We start from the raw sequence: 22862 nt of genomic DNA, 5'->3' as shown, positions 1-22862 counted from the left end.
TGGAAAAACAATCTTTGGATTTTCAAGAACGGAAAAAAGAGAAGGTTCCTTATTTCTTAAAGTCACTAAAAAACAATGTCAACTGCAGACATTGTTGGTTTTATTTGTTTGTTAGGTGCACAGGAACTTGTTAATTTCACTATTTTATTACAGCCACAAAGGACTTTTTAGGAAAGACAATGAAGAGAAAACCTGTGACTGAGTGCACGTTTTAAGAAATGGTTATGGAATAAAATGTTGTGCTGAAGAACACTTTACTTTGTCCATATGTTTTAAATAGAAGAATCGAAATCAGAAAACATGGGTGAACAATCGAACTTCTCTGAATTATAAGATGTATCGGCTATGGTCCAAGCAAGAATCTTTATAGGACTGGAGCATCTCTCTCCAGACTCTGAGTTGGATGGTGGGGGGGGAAATCTCACAGGAGTCAGGGTCACTGCAGACTGATGATGTTTGGGAAGAGCACAGCAGGATGACGTACCTTACACCCAGACCCCCGGCTCAAGCGTGAAACAATCGTGCTAATTAGATAGCATCCATTAAAGACACAGCCCTGGAGAGGAGCCACTCTTGTACCAGCAGCAGGGGCAGCTTTTTAACAACCACATAGTTATTCCATTGAGACTGGTCCTCGGCAGAAATGTCCAAAACGGATTACAAAATGGGCCAAAAGTCAAAAAGTAAGACCGAAAAAAGAAAATACTATATTAGTCTCAAATCTAACTTCATTTTAGGAATAATAAAACAATACACGTCTCCGAGTACAGAAGAAACTGGGCATAAAAGATTTACAGGACGCAGTACTGAGGGCAATACAAGTTAGAATGGTTATTAAATTAAATGGTTATAAAAAAATGTTTGTTAGAAAAAATGCTTTTATTTTACTTTTAAACAATACATAAATGTTTCTTACAAATTCCCCCAAATAAGTTGGCTACATTAATGCTAGTCAACTGCTGATTTTCACTTTTAAACTGTGACGACGGTGTGAAGTTCCCAGAAAACGACACTCAGCCATAATCATGCCTAGGAAACTTAAGCCAGCGACTGACCAGTAAGCAAAAACAGACTAGTCTCAGTAGTGGCGTCAAAAGGGAGTACCATCATCTGTTTATGTAGACGACACAGTTTAATGCAGTAGTGGAAACACTTTTGTTTGTCTAATGAGGTACAACTGCTGTTATTAAACTCACTTTTAGCTGAAGCGTTCCAAACAAAATATTCTTCTAAAATAAAGAGGAATTTATTATTTAAAAAAAAAAAAAACGACTTTCTTTATAAATTTCTTCACCCCTGTACATCACAAAGTGACGGTGATAACTGTTTCCCACACTGTCATTAATGGAGGAGTAAATGTGACAGTTTTGACTCCTGGCAACTGTTAAAACGACTGCTTCTCTTTTTAGAGCCACACGCCTCCGTTTGATCTTCGTCTCTTCCTGTGAGGCTTCTCCAGCTGACCTCGGTTTGACCCAGAGAATTCCACAGATTTCCTGGCTCCTGGGGGGTCTGTCCTGCTCTCCTCTGAATCGAATGTTCCCCCCCCCCCCTCCCCGGCAGGAAAAAAAAGCCACGGCTGTTTGTCCAGCTGACCGACTTCCATGCTAATGCACAGATTTATGGCTGAAGGCTGAATGTGAACACAGCCTTCAGCCGCTATAGAATTACAGTGCCGAGCTGCTGCTTTGCCTTTCGTACCAACGGAAAACTATTTACTTTTTCTGATGCATTTTCTTCTACAGTGAAGCAAAACAACAGAGTGGTGAAATGGAGAAAATGAGGCAGGAACTATAAAATGACAGTATGGGGAATCAGGGAGTTAGTAAGCTACAGAGCAACAGCAGACAGGAAATCCTCCGTCTCTCCAACTGATCTTATCACATGTCTGTTTGAATGAAGAGCGCTGCATTCCAACCAGGTGACAGGGACACCAACACACACGTCCTGACTCGTTGCTGCAGTTTATGTCCTTTGTCTTTCCGTGAACAGGTTCAGATATTTCAACCCATTATCACACACTGATGCACATGGAGACTCCCAGTGCACATGCATGCATGCTTTCAAGCCAGATCAGGTGACGACAGACGGAGAAGTGGGAAACAGATGTCGGCAAGCCGACCCTGGGCTCAGTGGACATAACATCATCACTGGCCCTGCTGTTTTTTTTTTCTATGCAAGAACTACGTCTCCATTCATACCTGTTCACCTTGACTGGTTGCTGCAGTTGGCATGGGAGCTGGAGACCAGTCCCAAACATCTGACACATTAAACGGGAGTTGGACACACATATACCTGGCAGAAGGCCAACTGGACCAAGGTCACCTTTCTGGAGAGCTTACGGTGGATGAAGCACTGCACGTTTAGTAACTGGTAATCCACCAACTGCCAGGTTGCCACTGAGATGCACTGAGCATGGCATCGTCCTCAAGCACTGCTCCCCGGGCGCTGACCATGGCTGCCCACTGTTCACTTGGTGATGGGTTAAATGCAGAGGTTAAATTTCGTTGTGCATGGTGTGCTGTGCTGTGCTATGTCACAATGACAAATAAAGATATGTTTATGTTTATGTTTATGGTTTCTATTCATTTCTGTTGACAAACAGATCAAAATGTAATCTTGTAAATAATGTCCATGTCATATGGCTGTAACTGGTCTCTTATCAGCGAATACAGTGTGTTTGGTTTAGATTCTTAAAGTCCATGCACTAAAATAGAGTAGGAAAAAAAAAACCAGAGACAGACAGATTGAACGTAATGACCCGGAAGCCCTAATCCAATCACCTATAAGAGGAAAAGATCATCCGTGCTAGTATAGTGAGGACATGTTTTTCCCATATAGTAAAGTGTATAATACATACAGTATATATAAATAAACTAGTGATGTCAGGTTTTTCTTTTATGCGCAAATATAGTTTATTTTCTCACTTTACTGTAACTTTATTGACATTATTGTACTGACATAAAATAATTAAGACAACTGGTGCAATCAGCTTAAAATACCTGTCACATGAAAACTAATTAAAAATGTTGCCAGACATGAACCAGAGGTTGTTTTTTTTAAATACTCAGATGAGATGATTGTACAGTACAGCGGGTATAGTGGGCTGTGATCTACACTCGACGTCCAAGCCGTCCATCTGTGGTCATGAGACCCAAGTGTAGCAAATCAGCAAAAGTGGCATCACTGTGGCCAAAGCCTGAATCAAAACATCATCTCATTTGTTTTTGGGATGTCAACATGCAGTTCACAGATATTTAATAGAACATTTCCAAAAAACATGGTCAACCATCAGTGAAATTGGATCCACTTTCCAATGCCATTAAAAACAAAAAACAAAGACAGTGGGAATGATATACTTCCTTTTGAAAATAACTGATTTATCCTTCAGTTTTCAGTTTTTCCCACAACAAAATATATTCTGTTTTAATCTACTCTGTAGCAAAGAAACCGCCTTTATACAAGAGAGGAACTCGTTTAAATGCATCATAAAAGTTATGGCAGCAACAGTGGAGAGATAGAAGACATGAATAAAACTCAGAGAAACTCATCCTACAGTCAACCTTCAGCAGTTGATACACCTGTGTTTTTTTAGGGACTTCAACTGGGGGATGTGATCTAGAATTCCACTCCATTACAACAGTTAGCAAACATGCCTCCCTTCAGCTGGTTCCTACTGGATTGTCTCCAGTTGACCTTTCGGCAGTTAGCTGGAGTGCAGCAAACACAGAGCCCAGAGCTCAGCGAGGATCTGATTCAGCATATACTTTACATACGCGGACAATTCAACTGTCGCTCAGCTGCGTGGTTCTGACTTTGATTTTAACACAGGTTTGTAATAATGTACCGTACTACCATTCATCTTTCTACCTCAAGAGTGTTCAATAGAGATTCCATACAGTACCATACAACACTTTTTAGTAGTATTTGGATTTTAAACAAGACACAACAACTTTTTCCAAAAATAAGGGTCTCTACATGAGACTGTCAGGTTGTAGCCAAGTCAAAAACACGGTTCATGGTTTACTTTTTATTTTTCATAGTTAGCCTAGGAAAGCAATGTTAACCAAAAATAAAGTAAATTCAAAAGAAGCACTCACTTTTGTAGGGGAGATTTAGAAACCTCTGCAGATCTCGGTGAAATGACCTGCTTACAAAGACTTATTAGTGCTACAATACATGAGTCACTTTTCATTTACACCCTTCGCAGGTGTTTAACCACATTAACCCTCACCTCAATGTGTTTCATTTCCTTTATACTGTCGAGTTGTGTTTTGATCTTGTGAGACATGTTCTGAGTCATCCGAGTGTTAGATCTCAACACGAAGTAGACACTAAAACCATTTTATTTTGACAAATCTACAGCCAGGAACAGAACAGATCAACAAAAAAGAAAAAAAAACAGGCCTTAAGGAAAAAGCATCATGAGTTAAGAAGTGCTAAACCTCCTGTTGTTTTCCCTCACAAGAAGCTTCACTTGGAAACAACCACATTTAATTGGAGAATCACGTGCAGATTCGCAGGAGAAGCAGAGACTTGCTGAATACCTATCACCACTGCATGCACAAAAAAAAGTTTTCTGAAGAATTTTTTTGACACTTTGCGCAGCTGCGGAGTGTGAGCATAAGATAAAAATAAAAAGAGAGGTGAACGTGGTATGAGGAAATGGTAAGAATTTTAACAGCAGGACTGGACCTTGGTCAGAACTTTAACTCCAGAGAAACGTAAACAAAAACATATTATTCATCCATTTTCTACTGCTTCATTTTTTTCAGGGTCGCAACTGAGCTGAACCCAATCCCCAGTGGTCAACAGGCATGTGTGGGGTACATCCTGGAGATTACTAACCAATCACACCACACATATGAATGAATATGTTTGGACTGAGTAACCAATCACACCACACATATGAATGGTAATCCTGAATATGTTTGTACTGTGTATGGAGAACATGTAAACAGGCAGTAAAGACAGAGCAATAAATAAATTTGTCACTGTGTGACCCGCAAACATTTCTGAACAATTTCAGAAAAGTACCGTTGAAGCTGCGAGTATGTAATCGTTATAGAATACATTAATACACTACCTATGATGAAACACTATTACATAGTTACAATTGATAAAATAAAACTTAATTGAAAGCTATATCTTTTTGCTCATAAAATACCCTACATTTGCCAAACATTCTTCAAGACTTGATAAATGCAAAGTTGTTTGAGAATAAAAAGGTAAATATTAGGTGTAACAAAAGGCTAGAGTGCTTGCGATATCAGACTACACTGATACCGATGCTAGTATTACGTTCCACCTAGAATGTAAACAAAATATAGATGTAGGCAAATATTTGCAAAACCACTGTTTTACAAGTATTGCCTATATATTAAGTATTATATAATGTTGACATTACGCGTTGTGTTGGACAAACCTCTACCTTTGTTATCTCGGTACGTGAGAGGAGGCCCATCATACAAGGTTAACTCCACTGCAGATGTGAATTGACACAAGTGGGGTATAAGTGCATAATGGACTGAATAGCTGCCTCGTTCTGTGATTATATGTAATGTAATATAACATAATGTCTATATTTGTGTCACCTTGTCTAAAAACCTTAGGGGTGTTTTTCAATGTTGGCAGTAATACAGCAGGAGATAAAACAAAATTGTATCTATCAATCACAAATCAGTCCTTCCCGGCAACACCACAGTCATGTTCCATGAGTCCTTACTGGGAAGAACTAATGGCTCCAGCTGCTGGTGTAGACACAATATGGATGAATAGCAACAAACACGGCTGGTTCAGCTCTGCTGATTCAGTTTGCAGCTGTTCAACTAAAGTCTGCATCAATGGTTGATCTAGAACTCCCATCCCATAAATGACTTACACTTCAAAATAGTGTTAAATAATCAGTAAAGGAAAAAAAAAATACATCCAATGGTAATGATGTAAAGACGTGCCATACATGTGCAATTTGCTCATTTATATGACAGGAATCAACTTTGCAACAAACTTAATGATATGCTACGCCATAAACGAACCGACAGAAACCGTCTATTTTTGCAACTCCATGTGACAATGAGAAATGTGCAAGACATGGAAGCACATGTTGGATGTCTTTTTATAACTTTGTTATCATGTATCTTTACTACATAAAAGGCAAAAAAGGTGCCACACATCAGCTTGTAAGACGGGGGCGCCGGTCGCACGCTATTGTTCTTGAGCTGTGGCTTTTGATCATCCACGTTTACTTAATCTCTCGAGTGGCGGACTTTGGTTTCACCTGTTTCAGGTTTCATTAGCCAAATGATTAAGTACACTACCTGACATTATGACGCACGTTGTGTCAAGGACTCAATCTCACCACTTGATTGGTTCAACCGAGCCCCTTGTTGACATTTTAGACAGGTTTTATTTTTAAACGATCGATTATGGATTTGTGTTACTTCCCACCCCTGGTCAAGAGCACAGCAGATGTTCCATCTGCTTAGTAAGCTAGGAGCATCAGTGCAGCTAAGGTCACAAGCAGAACATATCAACCTACTGACAGTATTTGTGCTTCATGTATTTCACCAGAACTGAAACTTATTGTGCTACACTGTTAAAGAACCAACAGTCTAAACAACTGTGAATCGACACACGAATAAATAAAATAATCACAAAACATTGATTTAAAATCCTGGTCAAAAACTGTGAGTTTGTTGTTACTCTTGTTTGGAATTCCTCTGTGAGCAGAGCACTGTTTTCGTGTCAGTGTGTGACATTGTCATTCTCATTTTACATATAATATAATATAACATAATACTACTTTTAGGGTTGTTGTATTTGTTTTATCTTACTTCTACGTGTACTTTTTGTACACGTAGTAAGGTAGAAATACTTTTCATACAGTACTCTTTGGCTAAGACAAACACAAGTTAATATCAGATCTGGGAGGCATAGCAGCCAGGCGGTGCCCAAGATCACAGGAAGACAATACGTCAATACATTTTCAGAATACCATACAGGAACAGGAGAGACACGGCAGAAAACGGTGAGAGTAAAACAGAACTAAGGTGTTACTATATACAGTGGAATAGTTGTTAAATATAAGGGGTTTTTTTACAATCACTAATGAGCCATTATGGTGTTGAAATGTGTGTCAAATGTGACTTCTGCCAAAACAAATCAAAGTGCACTGCACTGCAGGAAGGGAGTTGTCAGGGGAACAAGAAATGTTTTTGTGAATCTAGATTAGTTGTTTGTTCCAAAAATAGATAAGAAGTTCAAACAGAACTTCCCAAACCTTCACGTGACAATGTCCGCAAAAGGTCTGCCTTTTGTTGTTTTGTTTTTCAGGTTTTCTGGATTATTCTTCGGATACTTCAAAACATGTTTAAAAATTAAAAACCTCATTGGCACACATGGAAAAACACTGGAACGGCTTCACTTTCGCACAAAGTAATGAAGAAAAAAAAACAAAAAGAAACATGTTTTTGCTTTTAAATACACTGGTATTGTTGGACTGTACTCGTTGGATTTTACTCATTATTTCTATGGACATTTGTTCGGATTGCTTGAAACACAAAAAACATCAGTGACTTAAAGAATACTCATTATTTCTATGGACATTTGTTCGAATGCTTGAAACAAAAAACATCAGTGACTTAAAGAACCTGCAAACTTATTCAAAAGAGTTAAAGACCTGATCTAACTTAGGTTTTTAGTGTTTAAAATAACTCTTCACAACAGGTCTAATTACTCTGCAGTGCCCCCTAGGTTTATATTAAAATCAGCTCTGACGCAACAACAGAACTCGCTCAGTTCTCCTTTGTGTACTTGTTTACAGATAAGCTTTGTATGGTTAATGGAACTGATCCATTTCAGGTATCCCATTCGGGAACGCTATGGATTTCCAGTAAACTACAGTAGCAGTGGAGAATGGAAATTGAATAAGGCGAAGACAACATGGTTGAATCGATGTCTGCTAGCTGACTGATTATATATGAAACATGACAACTCACTTTTGTTAATACATGAAAATATATGTACTATTTTTTTTGACTCGCCGCATTACTCTTCCGTACTGAAAATGTGCCGGACCGTGACGTCAACACATGTACCAAACTGAATCCCCTCCAAAAGCTTGTTTAGGTTGGAGTTTCGTGAGTTAAATCAGTCAAGTACTGTGTCATGTAGACGCAGCTATTCGTAATTGGCAGTTAGAATGACTGTTGTTAATGAACAATTTGTAGAGCACAAATTGGCCAACCAAAGACCTGAGGTTGATCCTTGACTCTCGATTGAACAATTTAATTTGTTGGGGTTTTTTTTCCTTAAAATCTTCCACCACTCTACTGAGTTTGAGTTTTGATAATAAGACATAACCACACTACTATGACCAGTACACACTCAGTAGTATACTAGTACTTTCAGGTTCTTTTCTCTGTCGGTTCACTTTGGTCAACCTCAAGTATCAGTTTGAATCTGGCAGGTTTATGTACGTCTGTAAAAAAAAAAAATCCTCAACAGCATAAAACCATTCACACTCACATTCACACCAAAGTGAACAATATTTAAAATTCTTCATTTGAAAAAAATTCATACAAAACCAATAAACACATACAGCGAGAACATGAAAACTGAAACCAGGGTTCGAACAAGTGACCCTTTGATTGTAAGGCAAAAGCACTTAACCACTCCACACTGTGTGGCCAAGGAGTCAAATTATTTTTTTTCTTAAATATTGTTAACTAACGTATTAACTATTGTTGGTTCTTCGATTCGGTTCATTACATGCTAATTGATAAGCGTGACTATCTCTCCCGTACATGTCGGTTACCAAAGTGAAACAGTCAACAGTGAACGCAGCCAAAAGAGGAGCGATTCATATTTCTGGGAATGCAGTCTTCATGCTGTGGTGGGATTTTTCGAGGGGTGGGGCATGTTGTTCTTTCAAATGAGAAAACTCGAGGGGGGGGGTCGGGGGAGAGGGGACTTATTGGAGACAATGAACGAGCAAAAGTAATTTTACAGTAGACGTGAGCAGACGGAAGAAGATAGTTTTGTTTAGCGAACATGTTTCCCACCGCCTCCCTACCCCCACGTTCACAAACACTTCCAACCTCAGACCAACACGAAATCAGAGAGAGAAACAGAAAAGAAGAAGAAAAAAAAAGTTACTCTGCCTCCGACACTGACTTTTTCACGTAGGTGAGCGAAGCCATATCGACATCCTCACCGTACTGACGCACGGAGAAACAAACACACGCACGAAAAAAAGAGCAGTCGTTACAACATGACAGGACCGAGTGTTGCCTACTTTCTCGCCCCCCTCCCTCACTCCCCCCCCCACACACACATACGCAAACACCAGACTTGTTTAAATGCGTGTGTGTGTTTCACCGCCACAAACTCCTAACTTCAAATATGAACGTTGTGTGTATGTTTTTTTCCCCCTCAAGGACACTGCAGCTCACTGTCTGTCACCAGACGGTTTTTTTTCTTCTTCTTCTTCTTTCGCGGCAGTCTCACACTCACAACACAGCCGCGTCAGAGAGTGTCCTGCGGCCGCCAACAAGGCTAAAATATAAAGAGTAAAAGATGTCGGAAGCTGTTACCTTTTTGCTGGTCCTGTTGTTGTAGCCGTTGTAGGGGTTGATTCCTGCCCTTGGCGGTACGGAGAGCAGCATTTTTCTCGGGCGCTGTGAGCGGAGCGGCGAGCACAGCCCAGGCTGCCAGCTGACGTCAGCAGCTGGGGAAGTGAGAGCCTGGAGTCCCGCTGCCTGACCTGAGTGTGGTGCTGCTGCTAATGCTGCCGCTGCTGCTGCCGCTGCTAATACTGTTGCTAATGCTGTTGCTGCTGCTAGGCGGCAGGAGCGACCGGGTTGCCCCCCTCTTCCTCCTCCTCCCTCGCCCCCCCTCCCCACCACCACACTGAACTGCCCCCCACCGGTGGCCCCTGGGCACCTTGAAGAAGGGTTCCCTCACGCAGCTTCCCCCAGGGAGGTGACAGTAGAGGCAGAGAGATGAGATCAGTGCGACTCCCGTCGCCGCCTGCCGCTGTTTCACAATATCTGGGGATAAAGGAAGAAAAAGAGAGAAAGTTTCTCTCTGGGACAAAACACGTTTAATCAGATTAAATCGAGCCCCGTTTCTGTCTGCGGCTCCTCGCCTCACTCTCTGATCTGCTTTCTGGTCACTTTATAGACTCTGGAACCATTGTTTTTTTTATTATTATTATTCAATAAAAACACTATTAACACCTTTGTGGCAGTGGAGTTGTGTCCAGAAGGTTGCGGGTTCAAATTCACCAGCTAGCAGGTCCCACTGAGGTGTAATGAGCATGGCCGATAATCAGCCGATTATTATTTAGTTAAGTTGCAAATATTATATATCACGTGATAATAAAACAACTTTAAATTTATCAGGTTAAGAATCAACAACTTTTAATTTATCAGGTTAAGAATATCAGCTGCATGGACTTTATTTATTTAATTTGTTAATGCTTTTTAAGCTCCCACGGGCCACACAAAATGACTCGGCGGTCCACATTTGGCCCGCGGGCTTCATTGTGTGCATGAAGTGCTGTGCATCAGTGACATTAACTCAGAACCATTTCCTGGGAGTCCTAGAGTCATCTCAACATTTACAGTAAATCTCAGGGTATTTAGTAACATGAGAACATTTGTAAAAAAAATAAAATAAAATGTAGATCTGAATTTGTACTTCAGATTTATTATTCGTAAGTATTAAAGCACCATACGAGGAACTTGACTCTGTGTTTTATTTTTGTTCCGTCAGCTTTCTAAGAATAAATTCAAACGCAACAGATAAGACTAGAGAAATTACACAAGAAGGGATGAATTCATATAGCAGTGAAAAGGTTAGCTGTGTTTACACTCACCAACTGTATATTTACATTAGAACTTTTGCGCAGCTGTCTGCAGATGTATATATTTATTTAAAACATATTGCACTATTAACATATTTCTATGACAAACATTGACATTTTTATTTACATAAATTCATTAACTGAGGTGAAAAAGTATACACGCGTGGTGAGTGTTCTCGTCTGACACTGTATGATCATTAAAAAAATTCAAATATGATGGTGGTGCGTGAGTGTAAATAGTTTTCTTTTTTCATGTGTTGCCCTGTGTTGTATGAGGAGTTGTCCATTTTTTCCCTCACCGACTGCTTGGATTGACTCCCACTTCCTCTCAGACTCCAAAAAGGATTAAGCTGTAGAAGATGAATAAATGAATATATTTATATTTAAAGTCACGTCTTTGAACTATACGGCTGCATTTTTACCACTTTGTTCCTGTATAAAACTGCACGGATTCTGCTTTGAAAGGAAAACAGAAAAAATGTGTTTAAAAGTACAATTCCTTATAATTAAATCCCTGTTTTGATGACTTCCCCAGGATTATTTGTTTTGTTCTTATATCCTTGTTTCCCTTCACAGTCCAAACTCATGCAGACTGGGGATTGGGGTTAATTTGAGTAGAGAAGACCTTTCAAGTGTGTTTCCCACCTTTCTGTCAGTTTTAACAGGCATTTGCTGCAGCATCCTCCGTGAGCCCCAACAGGATTAAACGGTGGAGGATAAATGAATCAATTCTTATGCTCTTTTGTTCAGTACACACAGCAGCATCAGCAGCAGCAGCAGCAGCAGCAGCAGCCGCCGCTTAACATCCAGCAAACTCCAAACTACTGGAGGCTGCAGTCGATGCAGGGCCCGTCGCAAAGATGCTGTCAAACAAATGGGCTGAAACAAATGTCTGCAGAGAGATGCTGACTGGTTGTAGGGTAATGCTAAGCCTTTGTGGTTGCCACACTAACAATTTCCTGCAGTTTTGTCTGAAGGTCACAGACGAGGCAGTTAAACAGCAGACGCACACACACACACACACACACACGTTGGGTACTAAACGAAATAATTTGGCATCTTGGTGTGACTGAGCAGTGACCTGAAGTTACCTTTCACATCATTTCCAGTGGCTGCCCAGTCACACACACACACACACACACACACACACACTCTGGCTTCTTATTCACCGTTCTTCTGCTATATTTAAAAGCCTTTTCACGTTCTCCTGTGGCCTGTGATTGGCTGGAGGAAACACACTGACACAGATGGTAGCTGAAACCCAACACCTCAAATACAGCAGCATTCAATATAAAACAGACCCAGCAAGGCTACTAAGGGTTCTAAGAAGGACTTCATTTGATCAGCACCAACTCATGGATGGTTACGATATGTAATTAGTCATTTGTGGGGGTTTTTTGTTTGTTTGTTTGTTTTTTTGTGCCTGGACATAAACTCCACCTTTTCATCTGCTTCTTTTCCTGGTTGGTGTCATTGGGAGACAGAGTAGAGTGCGTGGACGGGTGGACAAGTCGCACATATACAAATATACAAACTAGTAGTATAGAAGTATAGAGTATAGAATCAAACCATTTAAACAGGGAGATATGTAAGCTCCTCCTCAAACCTAAAAGCAAGAGCAAAAAAAAAACAAATTGATTGATGCTGTTTCTAAAGTAAAGTTTGCTCTTGAAGATGAAGATAAAGGAGTCATTTTAGGCTGGAGATTGTTAGGGTGTAAACAGTCTTGTTTATGAGGAAATAAAGTTGATTATATTTCAAAAGACACGCACGCGCACAAAGATCTGTTTTACTGGTTGATCCGTCTGCAGCACTGACGTACTACAGCCTTCCTCCCAGTTGGGGGAGAGACGATCATTTGAGTGAACCTGTGCTGCGACTACTTCACGTCGGTGTCTGTTTCATTCATTTCAGCAGCCTGTCTGAGGGCTGTGCCTCCGTCTGGATTTAGGAGCACACCAACCAGTAACATTGTCGAACTCAGCAGAAGTTTCAGCCTGGCACCGCCATCTACTCTCAGTGACATCAACATTGTTTGGACATCAACAGGCTTGTTGCTAGGTAACCCAGCCCCCACCATCTCAAGGGTTTTGGCCCATGGATCTATACTTATTACCTCTGGATTGTGTGTGTGTGTGTGTGTCTTTGTAAGTTTTAAACAGGGCTATTTGAACTGTAGTGTATATATATATATATATATACAGTGTTATTAATGGAGTTTTTCTTTGTTTCTATTTCGGCCATCATTAAGGTTTTACTAATAATGGAACACATTTTTTAAAATAATTTTTGTATTTTTCAAGAATTAAAATGAATACACTTTTAACTGTTGGGGCTAAAAATAAATAATATGCTCCTGTTTTTTTGCAAATTATACAAAAATCTAGCTGGACGTTTTCTACTGAGGTTTGATTAACAGGTTTAAATATTATATTTTCAATCATAATTTCAAAGTAACTCAAGGCTAAATCGTCATTTTTGATCGTCAAATCTCCTTTCCTTTCCTTTCAGTTTATTACACTGTGAATAAAGACATTTACTACATCGTTCAATAATTTAAAAACAGAGGTCAGGTGACCTTTGTGGAGCAGCTTACTCGGTTCACTGGACCTTTATTGGCAATTCAACATAAAACACAACTAAACAGCTGCAGCTGAGCCCAAACACATCAATGAAATACTGCAGCACATACGTAGAAGAGACGTGGTCATAACACACACACACACAAACACACACAAACACACACACACATCAGAGCAGTGGGGGTGAACCTCTGTCAAAGTGGGCTGTTGTTTGGGAGGAAGTGGAGGCTGTGTGAGGAGAAATGTGGACGTGAATGGTGCGGAAGGTTCAGGGAGTTCATGTGTGAATGAGGGGCACGGTCACTGACATTGTCAGTATGGGGTTCAAGGTTACAATGGAGGAGGGGGAGGAAGGGGGAGGAGGAGGAGGGGGAGGAACAGAGCAGGTCTGGTTTTCAATTACATTTTCTAATCAATTTTCTGTCGATGCTGGGTTTTTAAAATATATATATTTTACCAAAGGGAATAACAGTGAAATGAATAGAAAATATTTTTTTGAACAAAATAATGAAGTTTAACTTTGACTGATGACAGAGAATCTTTAGTAGCATGTTTGCTTTTTAACAAAACAAATGTTTTTTTATTTTTTTTAATTTTTATATAATTCCTGTTTTGAATGAATGCTCAATTTTGTTTGTTTCCCTAATCCAGGGCTGGTTACGTTAAGGAGGGAATCTGGCATAAATAATCTGCACTTTTTAAGGGTCTTAAATTTGCATTTTTGTCGATGCACTTGAACACAAATTGATCAGACATAAGATACAAATTTAAAGTTTAAAAATGAATTCCTAATTTTGAATTTAAACTGACCACCTCAGTAAAAATGATGATGATTATTAAGACTGGAGCTGCTGGGCCGTTCATGGTCACAGTCGTCTGATTCCAGACATGTCCAATGGGACAGACACTCCTCAGAGAGTCCTCACACCAAGACGTTGTCCTGGCAGGAGACAGGCTCCCTTAAAACATTCCATAAAGCCTTAACATCAATGGTAACTCCAAATATATGCAGATCCTGTTGAACTGAGGCCACACCGAAACACAGAGACTGACAACAGTCTGGATGGACGCTTGAAGGTGGTCTTCACTGACCTCAGGTCATGGGTTCTTTATCTTTTAGTCTGTGCTCCAGACCACAGTGAAGACGCTTTTGGTTTTGGATCTACACCTTATAATTATGATTAACTTACATTTCTCTATAAAAACTCTAGTGTAAAATTTAATTTGATTGTATTTTATTTAGCTAAATTTTTATTTTTTTTATTTTTTTATTCTTTGCTGTGAACTGACTGTGAACCATCGTGCTGCTGTGATGTCCCAACATAAGAACATAATGTACTTACACCAACGCAGACAAACAAATGCATGTGAATGTTGTTGATACATGTCTGTTCAACAGACCACACACATTCAAACACACACACACACACACACGCGCTCACTCAGGCATTCCATGTGGCCACAGTGTATTCTGGAGGGAGAGAGTCAGAGATGGAGTTGAAATATCGACGTCCAGGAAGTAATCGTTTACAATAAAATAAAGAATAAATTTTACGTCTCGACTTCTGGTTCTGAAGGAAGAGAGATTTTTACGTCAAACCTGTTCTGTCAAATCTGTTAAGTCATTGTTTTATTTGTCAACGCTAACAATCGTAGTTAAATGTTACAGCTGTGTCTTATGTTTTTTTGATAACTTCACTTCACTTTACTTTTATTGTGTAATTGGAGGTTTTTCAGGCAGAGAAGACAATGGTATAACAGAACCACAGATCTCTGCAGTCTGGGTTTTGTTTCCCATTCACATCCAGACACTGACTCCTACGTTTTATTTTACAGTCGACCATTAACCACGTCAGGGTGTGACCAACACACTGTCACCTGAAATGTTGATTTTTTTAAATTTATTTTTTGATAAATTATGTAGAAGGTCTGGCTCTGAGAGACACATTCCGATCAAGTTCATTAGAACTTGGCGGGAAAACTTTTTTTTTTTCCCCACCAAGAGTTTAAAACTCTCTCTCTCTCTCTTTCTCTCTGCCCCCCCACCCTCTCTCTTTCACTTCTTGTAAAATTAGATTTCAAGAGTTTCTTAGAGTAGACGTTTTCCCACGTGTTCCAGCTGGAAGTAATCAGAGCCACAGATTTGAGAGAGTACAAGAGAGTGGCTGGTGATGGGGCGGGGGGGAGGAGAAAGGGGGAGAGGAGAGAAGAGGGTGAGGGGAGCTGAGCGGATGGGGGAAGGGCTGTTTGTGCATGCCACAAATTCCTTAGGTGTTATCAGCATTGGCCGCTCCATAATCGCTGCTTTTGAAGAGGAAGAAAAAAATAGAGAGCGTATGAGAGCCTTTTTTTCTTCTTCTTCTTTTTCTCTTTAATCAGAACTTATTATTAAAACTGAACACATGTTGGAAAATAAGGTTTAAAATTAATGTTGGGGTTTTTTTTCAGATGAATGTAAGATCAAGAAACAAGGATTTAGCCTGAGGTAAAAATGCTTGAAGAAAATAATTTAAATTAATCAGAAATGTGAATGTGTGGTTATCAGAAAGTTTTTTTTTCTTCTTCTGTAGCAACAACAGTGGCAACATGACAACCTTTAAAGTTTCAATGTGTTCAAAACATCAGCAGTTTCTCATGTGACTCAACAAGTTTAAAAAAAGGACTAAATACGTAGGAAGGAGCAAAACAACAAAATCTTTTTTTCTTCTTCTTCTTCACAAAACGTTTCTAGACACTCGTTTGGGCTTAATTGATACAAAGGACACACACACACTCACACACACACACAGGATGTGATTCTAGGAACTTTGATTTATTAGGTAATCTCTCTGGCTCCGAGGCTTCAGAGGGGAGGAGCGGAGCCGCAGCTCAGGGACAAAGATGTGAAGTAGAACAATGGTGAGAGTGAAAAACTTTGAAGGATCTGACTGATCCGTGTACTAGTTATATGTGAGGCCAGTATCATCGGCCAAAAATACCTCACTTTATCACCGCGGTTTGTTATAACCGCCTCTCCACTCTGCACTTCAACCTGGCTTCCATCACAGCTGCAGCAAACTGGGTGGAGGTGCATTGTGGGTTGTAGCCGTGGATGAAAGAATGACGCAAGGAATACTTGTTCCAGTCATGACACAAACCAGATGAATGGTGTTTTCACTTACTGCGTCAATAAAATGGCCCTGGAAAGAACCTCGGCAGCCGAGCGGGAGAGCTCCTCCAGCAGGAGGCGGACAAACGGCACAGCCTTCAGATGGCGCTCCAGCTCCCCCTCCATGACAACCACTCTCAGAAACAACATAACCTGTTGATAAAAGGACAGGAACAGGTTGACCCGCTGATGTGTCATGTCCTTTTGAGGACGTGAATGAAATTTAAATTGTTTTTTATTTGTTAAGAATGTTTAGATTTTAATATTTTTCTAATGATGAGATGGAACTCTGAGGAGGCCTGTTGGCAGTGGTGGGAGGAAAAGAAAAAAAACTCTGTCTTAACAGGAAGAAATCTCCAGCAGATCCAGACTTAATGTTCAGCCATCTGGGCAAAGACAGAAAGGGGGAAATGGGGGAGATAGCAGGGAGAGAAAAGTAGAAGAAGGAAGGAGCCAGAGAGCGGGAGCAGACGTACAAGGCTACCACAAAAAACGCAAACGGTACAGTTAGATCAGTGTTTCCCAAACTTTTTCTTCTGGGCACCCATATTTTAACAGTCACAAACCAAGTCAATAGACATTATTCTTAAACTCCTGGGAAAAATGATGTGAGCTGAACCAAAGAAAAAATCTTTTGTGACCCACCTGAGGGTTGCGACCCAGTCTTTGGGAAACAATGATTTGGATAAGATTTTTAAACAATAACCAAGTTAATACGGTTATGTCTGGTTCAGGTCCAGTGATAGTGATCATACAGGGACCTGTAACTAAAGTAACTAAAGTAACTAAAGGCTCCATCATGACTAGATATAGGTTTGGTAGAAGAATACACTTAGAAACCTGGCAGGAGAGAGCAGCCAATCAAACGCATTAAAATACAACACATGGTTGATTTAAAAAATAAATAAATGAAATATAAACAACAATTATACATCAGGCGCCATTGACTAATGTGGGACACACCTCTGAGCCGAGATGGTGATGAATGATGTGACGCTGCAGCAGCACCGATCGGTGGAACCAGCAGAGGGAGTTTGCTCAGGGATGAAAGACGTTAAGTACTAATGCTGAGCTTATTGTCATAATTATGAACCAGGTCTGTGTACACAGCCGGTGAGTCAGTGTCGAATGACTGCAGGGTCAAACATCAGTGTGAAGGATTAAAGCTGGGCCCAGTGACGCTGCCTGACGTTTCTCCTCACACATGCTCACACATGCAGGCGTGTGACGCACACACACACATTCAATCTGCAGCCGAGGACATGATTTTGTTATAAGGAAAAAAAAATGCATTTTTTCCCATGACAGATGATTATAAAAATCAAAGGGTGTGGCGTGTGGAGTATGTAGAAATGTGTAAAATGATGATCGCACCCAACCACTGGTCTTTATAAAGAGATAAATAAAAAGGAAATCAGAACATAAACAGAAATTTACAATTAAAATTCAAATATTTAAGTGTATTAACCAAGAAACAAATCTGTAGTCACCAAATAATGCCACATTCACTGACAAATGGTTAATAAGTAACTTTACAATTATTATTATTATTATTATTATTATTATTATTATTATTATATCAGATTATTTGCTCAGTAATGTCAGATCACTTTGTCGATGATCATGTCATTCATAAATCACCCATTCCTGTTCTTTTATCACTGCTTCACTTCCTCTTAATGCATATACAGTACAGGATAAAGAAAACTCACTGACGCCATCTGATGGCCGACTGTGTTCAATGCCAGTAAAGGTCTTAGTAAGGTTTTCTTCCCCCTTTTCCTAAATATTCACGACAAATACTTATCATCAACCAACAAACATCCAAACCCACAGTAAGAATTACTGTGATACAAGTTTCAAATTTCATCGCCGTTAACTAACCGGAAGTACTTCCATGGTCCCTGTCAGTACACTTACACACACAGTGTTTGTCATTAAATGTGTGTGTTAGTTCGTGTTCCGTGGTAATAATCTAAAGTTTAAGTCTTTATTTCCAGTTCCCCTTTGTCTCCCCCGGCCCGTTCTCCTCCATGTCTGTTTGTTGGTGAAGTCTAGATTCGACAAAATCTTTCTGCGTGATGACATTTTTGGACCTAAGTTCAGTTTATAAATTAGTGTTATGTTACTGTTGCTATGTGAACCATGTTGCAGGCACTAAATTAAAGACCTCTACGTTCGCCAAAACAGCCCAGTGTACAATTATTTATTTTTTAAATCTTTTTTTTCAAACGAGCGCAGACTGAATCAACACTAAAACAAACCGTCGTCCACCAGACTGTGTTGTTATTTTAGAAAATGGATATGTTTCATTTAGATCGTAATTTCAAAAGCTAAGTCCTCAAATATTTGAAGCACACAGAAATACAAACAAACTGTGAAAATATTTACCTTTTCACACAATGAAGCTAGTATTCTTCCGTAAAAACCGTGACAATGTAGACCCACTAGGTGTCAGTGTTGCATGATACTTTACTGAAAACGTCCAGAGTGGTTAAAAGATAAAAAATATAAGTTATCGCCTTGACTTCCGGTAGGATGACGTTGTTAGAGTTGCCATTAAATAAAAGCTATGGCAAAATGATACGCATTTAAAGGCTCGTTTTTTTGTTTTTTTGTTTTTTGTCATTTTTATGTTGTTGTTGTAAATTGTTTTCCAAAGAAGCTTTTAACTAATTTGCCTAGATATTCTGCCAACATAGTTCTCCCGTTTCTTAAACTGTTTCCACATGTTTCTAGAAGTTTAAAGTGTTGGACCGACATGGAGGAGACAGAAGAATTTGTAATAGTGCCGGACTTTGAAACGTGACACATGAATAAGACTATAGACAAACTTCAACCCTAAATGATGAGTCACCATTACTGATAATTAATTAGGTTTTCTTTTCTTTTCTTTTTCTTTTTAGAAAAGTGACAGGAACGAAGGAAAGGGGGCGGGGTCTAGTCCCCATCATTGTTCTCTAATTTGAATGACAATCCTCATTATCCATAATTAGTACTTCAGGCATGAGCTAACACATAATGATGTTTGAAAAAGCCTGAACGTGACTCACGGGGTGCCAAGATTTGGAACTTATATTAAATTAAAGGACACTTTAAAAGACAGAACCGTTGAGAAAGTTACACTTTGTTGTTTTATAGACTAATTTATCAAGAGGAAACATTTAAGAAAAATAATTTGATTTGTGCAGTATTGTCCCACAGTGTGCCAGAATCAAACACATGCCTCTTAATCAATGAGCGACACGTGTCCTTACCCTGTGTTTAATCAAAGTCGTGCCAGACTTTGATTAAAGTTCTAATGAAGTTGGGGATGAACTGAATGTTTTCCAACAACAATAGACGCTCACAGACAGGGCGGCACATACTGCTGGATGAAGAACATTTGTTTTCTGTCAGGTTTTTGTAATAAATGATTCAAGTTTGACAGGTTTGAATCTCACGCACATTCAGCAGCAGGTTCAATCCACTATATGGATAGAGATGTTTTCTCTTATCAGAACACTGAGTGTTCATGATGTGCTGGTACTGTTTTGATAACAGACAGACAGATCTAACAATGTGTCCTTACTTATGAAGACACAGCCATTGGAGGAGGCGCCTGTTACTGATAGGCCAAACCTTTCAATAATCTGTTCTATTTTGGAGACGGAGTCCCAAACTAGCACCAAATAAATACTTTTTTTTTAAAATCTCATGCTCTAATGCACTTCCCTTGTGTGTGTGTGTGTGTGTGTGTGTGTACAGTGACCATGCAGCTGATTTGAGGAACCTGCTAGAATGTGTCTTTTTTTTTTACCTTTCTGTCCTGTGGATGTGTTGCCTCCAACATATCAGATTTAAAAAAATTAATCTCTGAAAAACTACAAAAATAATAATAATGATGATGATGATGATGATGATGCAGTGTGGTTTACAAACAGATTTGTTATTCTCTGATTGATGCGTTCAGTGCTGCTGCGGTTGTTATTATTATTGTCATCCTTTGACTCAGCCAACAGATTCTACACAACAGCAAGTGTGACATTAACCTTTGGGGACTAACAATATCTCAAATCAAATAAATGTGATTTCCCCGGAGGTCCATCTGTTCAGATGGATCACAGTTTACACTGAGCGCAGGAAGTTTACAGTGGATGTTTGAATGGACGTGGATGTGGGTGTCGGGTTGAAGAGGGGAGGGCCAGCAGAGACGCTGCTGCTGCTCCTGCTGCTCCTGCTTTTGCGACGTCACCACCGACTGACTGACTGAGTGACTGACTGGGCTCCAGGCTTCAGACTCAATCTGTGGCCAGCAGCAGCAGCAGCAGAGGTGGTGGTGGTGGTGGTCAGGAGAAGAGCAACGTCTGATCCTCTCCTCTCTTCCCTCCCTGCGCCTCCTTCACCGGCGCAGCGAGAACAAAAGACGGACAGCTGCCTGATCAGAGGCTCCTGCTCTGCTCTGCTCTCCTCCTCCTCCTCCTTCTCGCCTGCAGACCTGGCTACAGCCTGATGCTGTCTTCATCCTGCTAAGCCTTTTGTGTGACAGGGGCTTTTCCATGCATCCAAGCAGCCCTTGAGCAACCGAGGGCTGCCGCGAGAAGAAGAAAAAGAAGAAAAAGAAAAAGAAGAAGAAGCCTCTGCTTTCTGCCTTGCGCAGAGACAGCGGCAGCTCAGCGAGTCCCTGATTGCGCACTGAAAAAGCGGATTTCCACTGAGGAGCATCATCTTCATCAACATCGGTTACACGTCGTCGCCTTGTCTCCAGCCTCCATCCAGCCTGACAGCACCCAACAGGGCGATTGATGACTAATTTTCCTCTGAGATAGAATCCAGTGTTGCGCACCATGGCCAACATGTTGGCGACCGGATTGCTTTTCTTGGGGTTGCTGCACACTTTGGAGTCAAGCCTTCCGCCGAGACCCATTGATGGTAAGGAGATGTGATCTGTAAACTCAGTGTGGACGAATGCTTAGAAACCCAGTGGAAGTGTAGACCTAGCTGTAGATGGTGATGGTGTCAGTGGGGGGGTTTGGGCGCGTTTTGTGCGTAGACGCACCCCCCCTCAACCCCCCCCCAAAAAAGGAAAGACTGAAGCAACGTGGAGGAGATGATGACACCGAGGCAGACAGAGTTGAAGGCGCTCTTTTGTCTGTGTCTGCCGCCGGTGCCACATGTGAAAAATCGCAGTGTCACAGCTGTGAATACACACGGACGCTCTCGCGCATCCGCTGTTGACTCCCGTTCGGTTCCTCACGCCGCTGCACAAAGGCTTTTCCCACCCGCCCAAGCCCCCCTGGAGCACCGGGGGGCGGCCGCGAGAAGAAGAAAAAGAAGAAAAAGAAAAAGAAGAAGAAGCCTCTGCTTTCTGCCTTGCGCAGAGACAGCGGCAGCTCAGCGAGTCCCTGATTGCGCACTGAAAAAGCGGATTTCCACTGAGGAGCATCATCTTCATCAACATCGGTTACACGTCGTCGCCTTGTCTCCAGCCTCCATCCAGCCTGACAGCACCCAACAGGGCGATTGATGACTAATTTTCCTCTGAGATAGAATCCAGTGTTGCGCACCATGGCCAACATGTTGGCGACCGGATTGCTTTTCTTGGGGTTGCTGCACACTTTGGAGTCAAGCCTTCCGCCGAGACCCATTGATGGTAAGGAGATGTGATCTGTAAACTCAGTGTGGACGAATGCTTAGAAACCCAGTGGAAGTGTAGACCTAGCTGTAGATGGTGATGGTGTCAGTGGGGGGGTTTGGGCGCGTTTTGTGCGTAGACGCACCCCCCCTCCACCCCCCCCCAAAAAAAGGAAAGACTGAAGCAACGTGGAGGAGATGATGACACCGAGGCAGACAGAGTTGAAGGCGCTCTTTTGTCTGTGTCTGCCGCCGGTGCCACATGTGAAAAATCGCAGTGTCACAGCTGTGAATACACACGGACGCTCTCGCGCATCCGCTGTTGACTCCCGTTCGGTTCCTCACGCCGCTGCACAAAGGCCCGATTTATGGCTGTATGAGTTTAGACAAAGGTGGAGGCGGCGGTCAGTGTTGTCCAGGTGTGAGCTTCTGTTCGCTGCCGTCGTCACGTTCACCTGCAGCAGTTTCCTCAAGTGTTTCCACGGGAGAGTAGCGGGGTGTGCGTGTCACGGTCCTGTTTCTGTGACTTCGATGTCAGATGCTGTCATTAGGAGCAGCGCTGGTTGAACTTTTTCATTTGGCAGAATGTTGAAATTAAATATATATATATATATATATATATATATATATAAAAAAAAAAGTGTGCAACAGT

General features: G+C 40.9%; 2 protein-coding genes and 1 long non-coding RNA gene across 5 annotated transcripts in view; 1 reads left to right on the top strand and 2 right to left on the bottom strand.

Annotated features, from left to right (window-relative positions):
- The window catches only part of LOC103385996 (RNA-binding motif, single-stranded-interacting protein 2-like), a 31308-nt gene extending 21225 nt beyond the window's left edge, over nucleotides 1–10083 (bottom strand). The window contains exon 1 of one of the 3 annotated variants that reach the window (XM_017036339.2): nucleotides 9594–10083. In XM_017036339.2, coding sequence (XP_016891828.1) covers nucleotides 9594–9665 — 72 coding nt within the window. In that variant the 5' untranslated portion in view covers nucleotides 9666–10083. The remainder of the gene's footprint in view (nucleotides 1–9593) is intronic. The other 2 variants (XM_017036338.2, XM_008320061.3) reach the window with 2 other exon arrangements.
- A 692-nt stretch (nucleotides 10084–10775) lies between these two features.
- Nucleotides 10776–20216, bottom strand: LOC107989216 (uncharacterized). Its single transcript, XR_001760719.2, has 3 exons — nucleotides 18989–20216; nucleotides 16611–16750; nucleotides 10776–11217 (listed from the first exon to the last, which is right to left on the bottom strand). It is a non-coding gene; the product is annotated as an uncharacterized LOC107989216 (long non-coding RNA).
- A 1680-nt stretch (nucleotides 20217–21896) lies between these two features.
- The window catches only part of LOC103386004 (low-density lipoprotein receptor-related protein 1-like), a 98270-nt gene continuing 97304 nt past the window's right edge, over nucleotides 21897–22862 (top strand). Inside the window, exon 1 of the mRNA XM_025059921.1 lies at nucleotides 21897–22229. Coding sequence (XP_024915689.1) covers nucleotides 22227–22229 — 3 coding nt within the window. The 5' untranslated portion in view covers nucleotides 21897–22226. The remainder of the gene's footprint in view (nucleotides 22230–22862) is intronic.

Source organism: Cynoglossus semilaevis, chromosome 11 (genome assembly GCF_000523025.1).
Source record: "Cynoglossus semilaevis isolate Cse_v1.0 chromosome 11, Cse_v1.0, whole genome shotgun sequence".
NCBI lineage: Eukaryota > Metazoa > Chordata > Actinopteri > Pleuronectiformes > Cynoglossidae > Cynoglossus > Cynoglossus semilaevis.
Note: the sequence above shows the minus strand (reverse complement) of the source record. Positions and strands in the feature narration are given on the sequence as shown.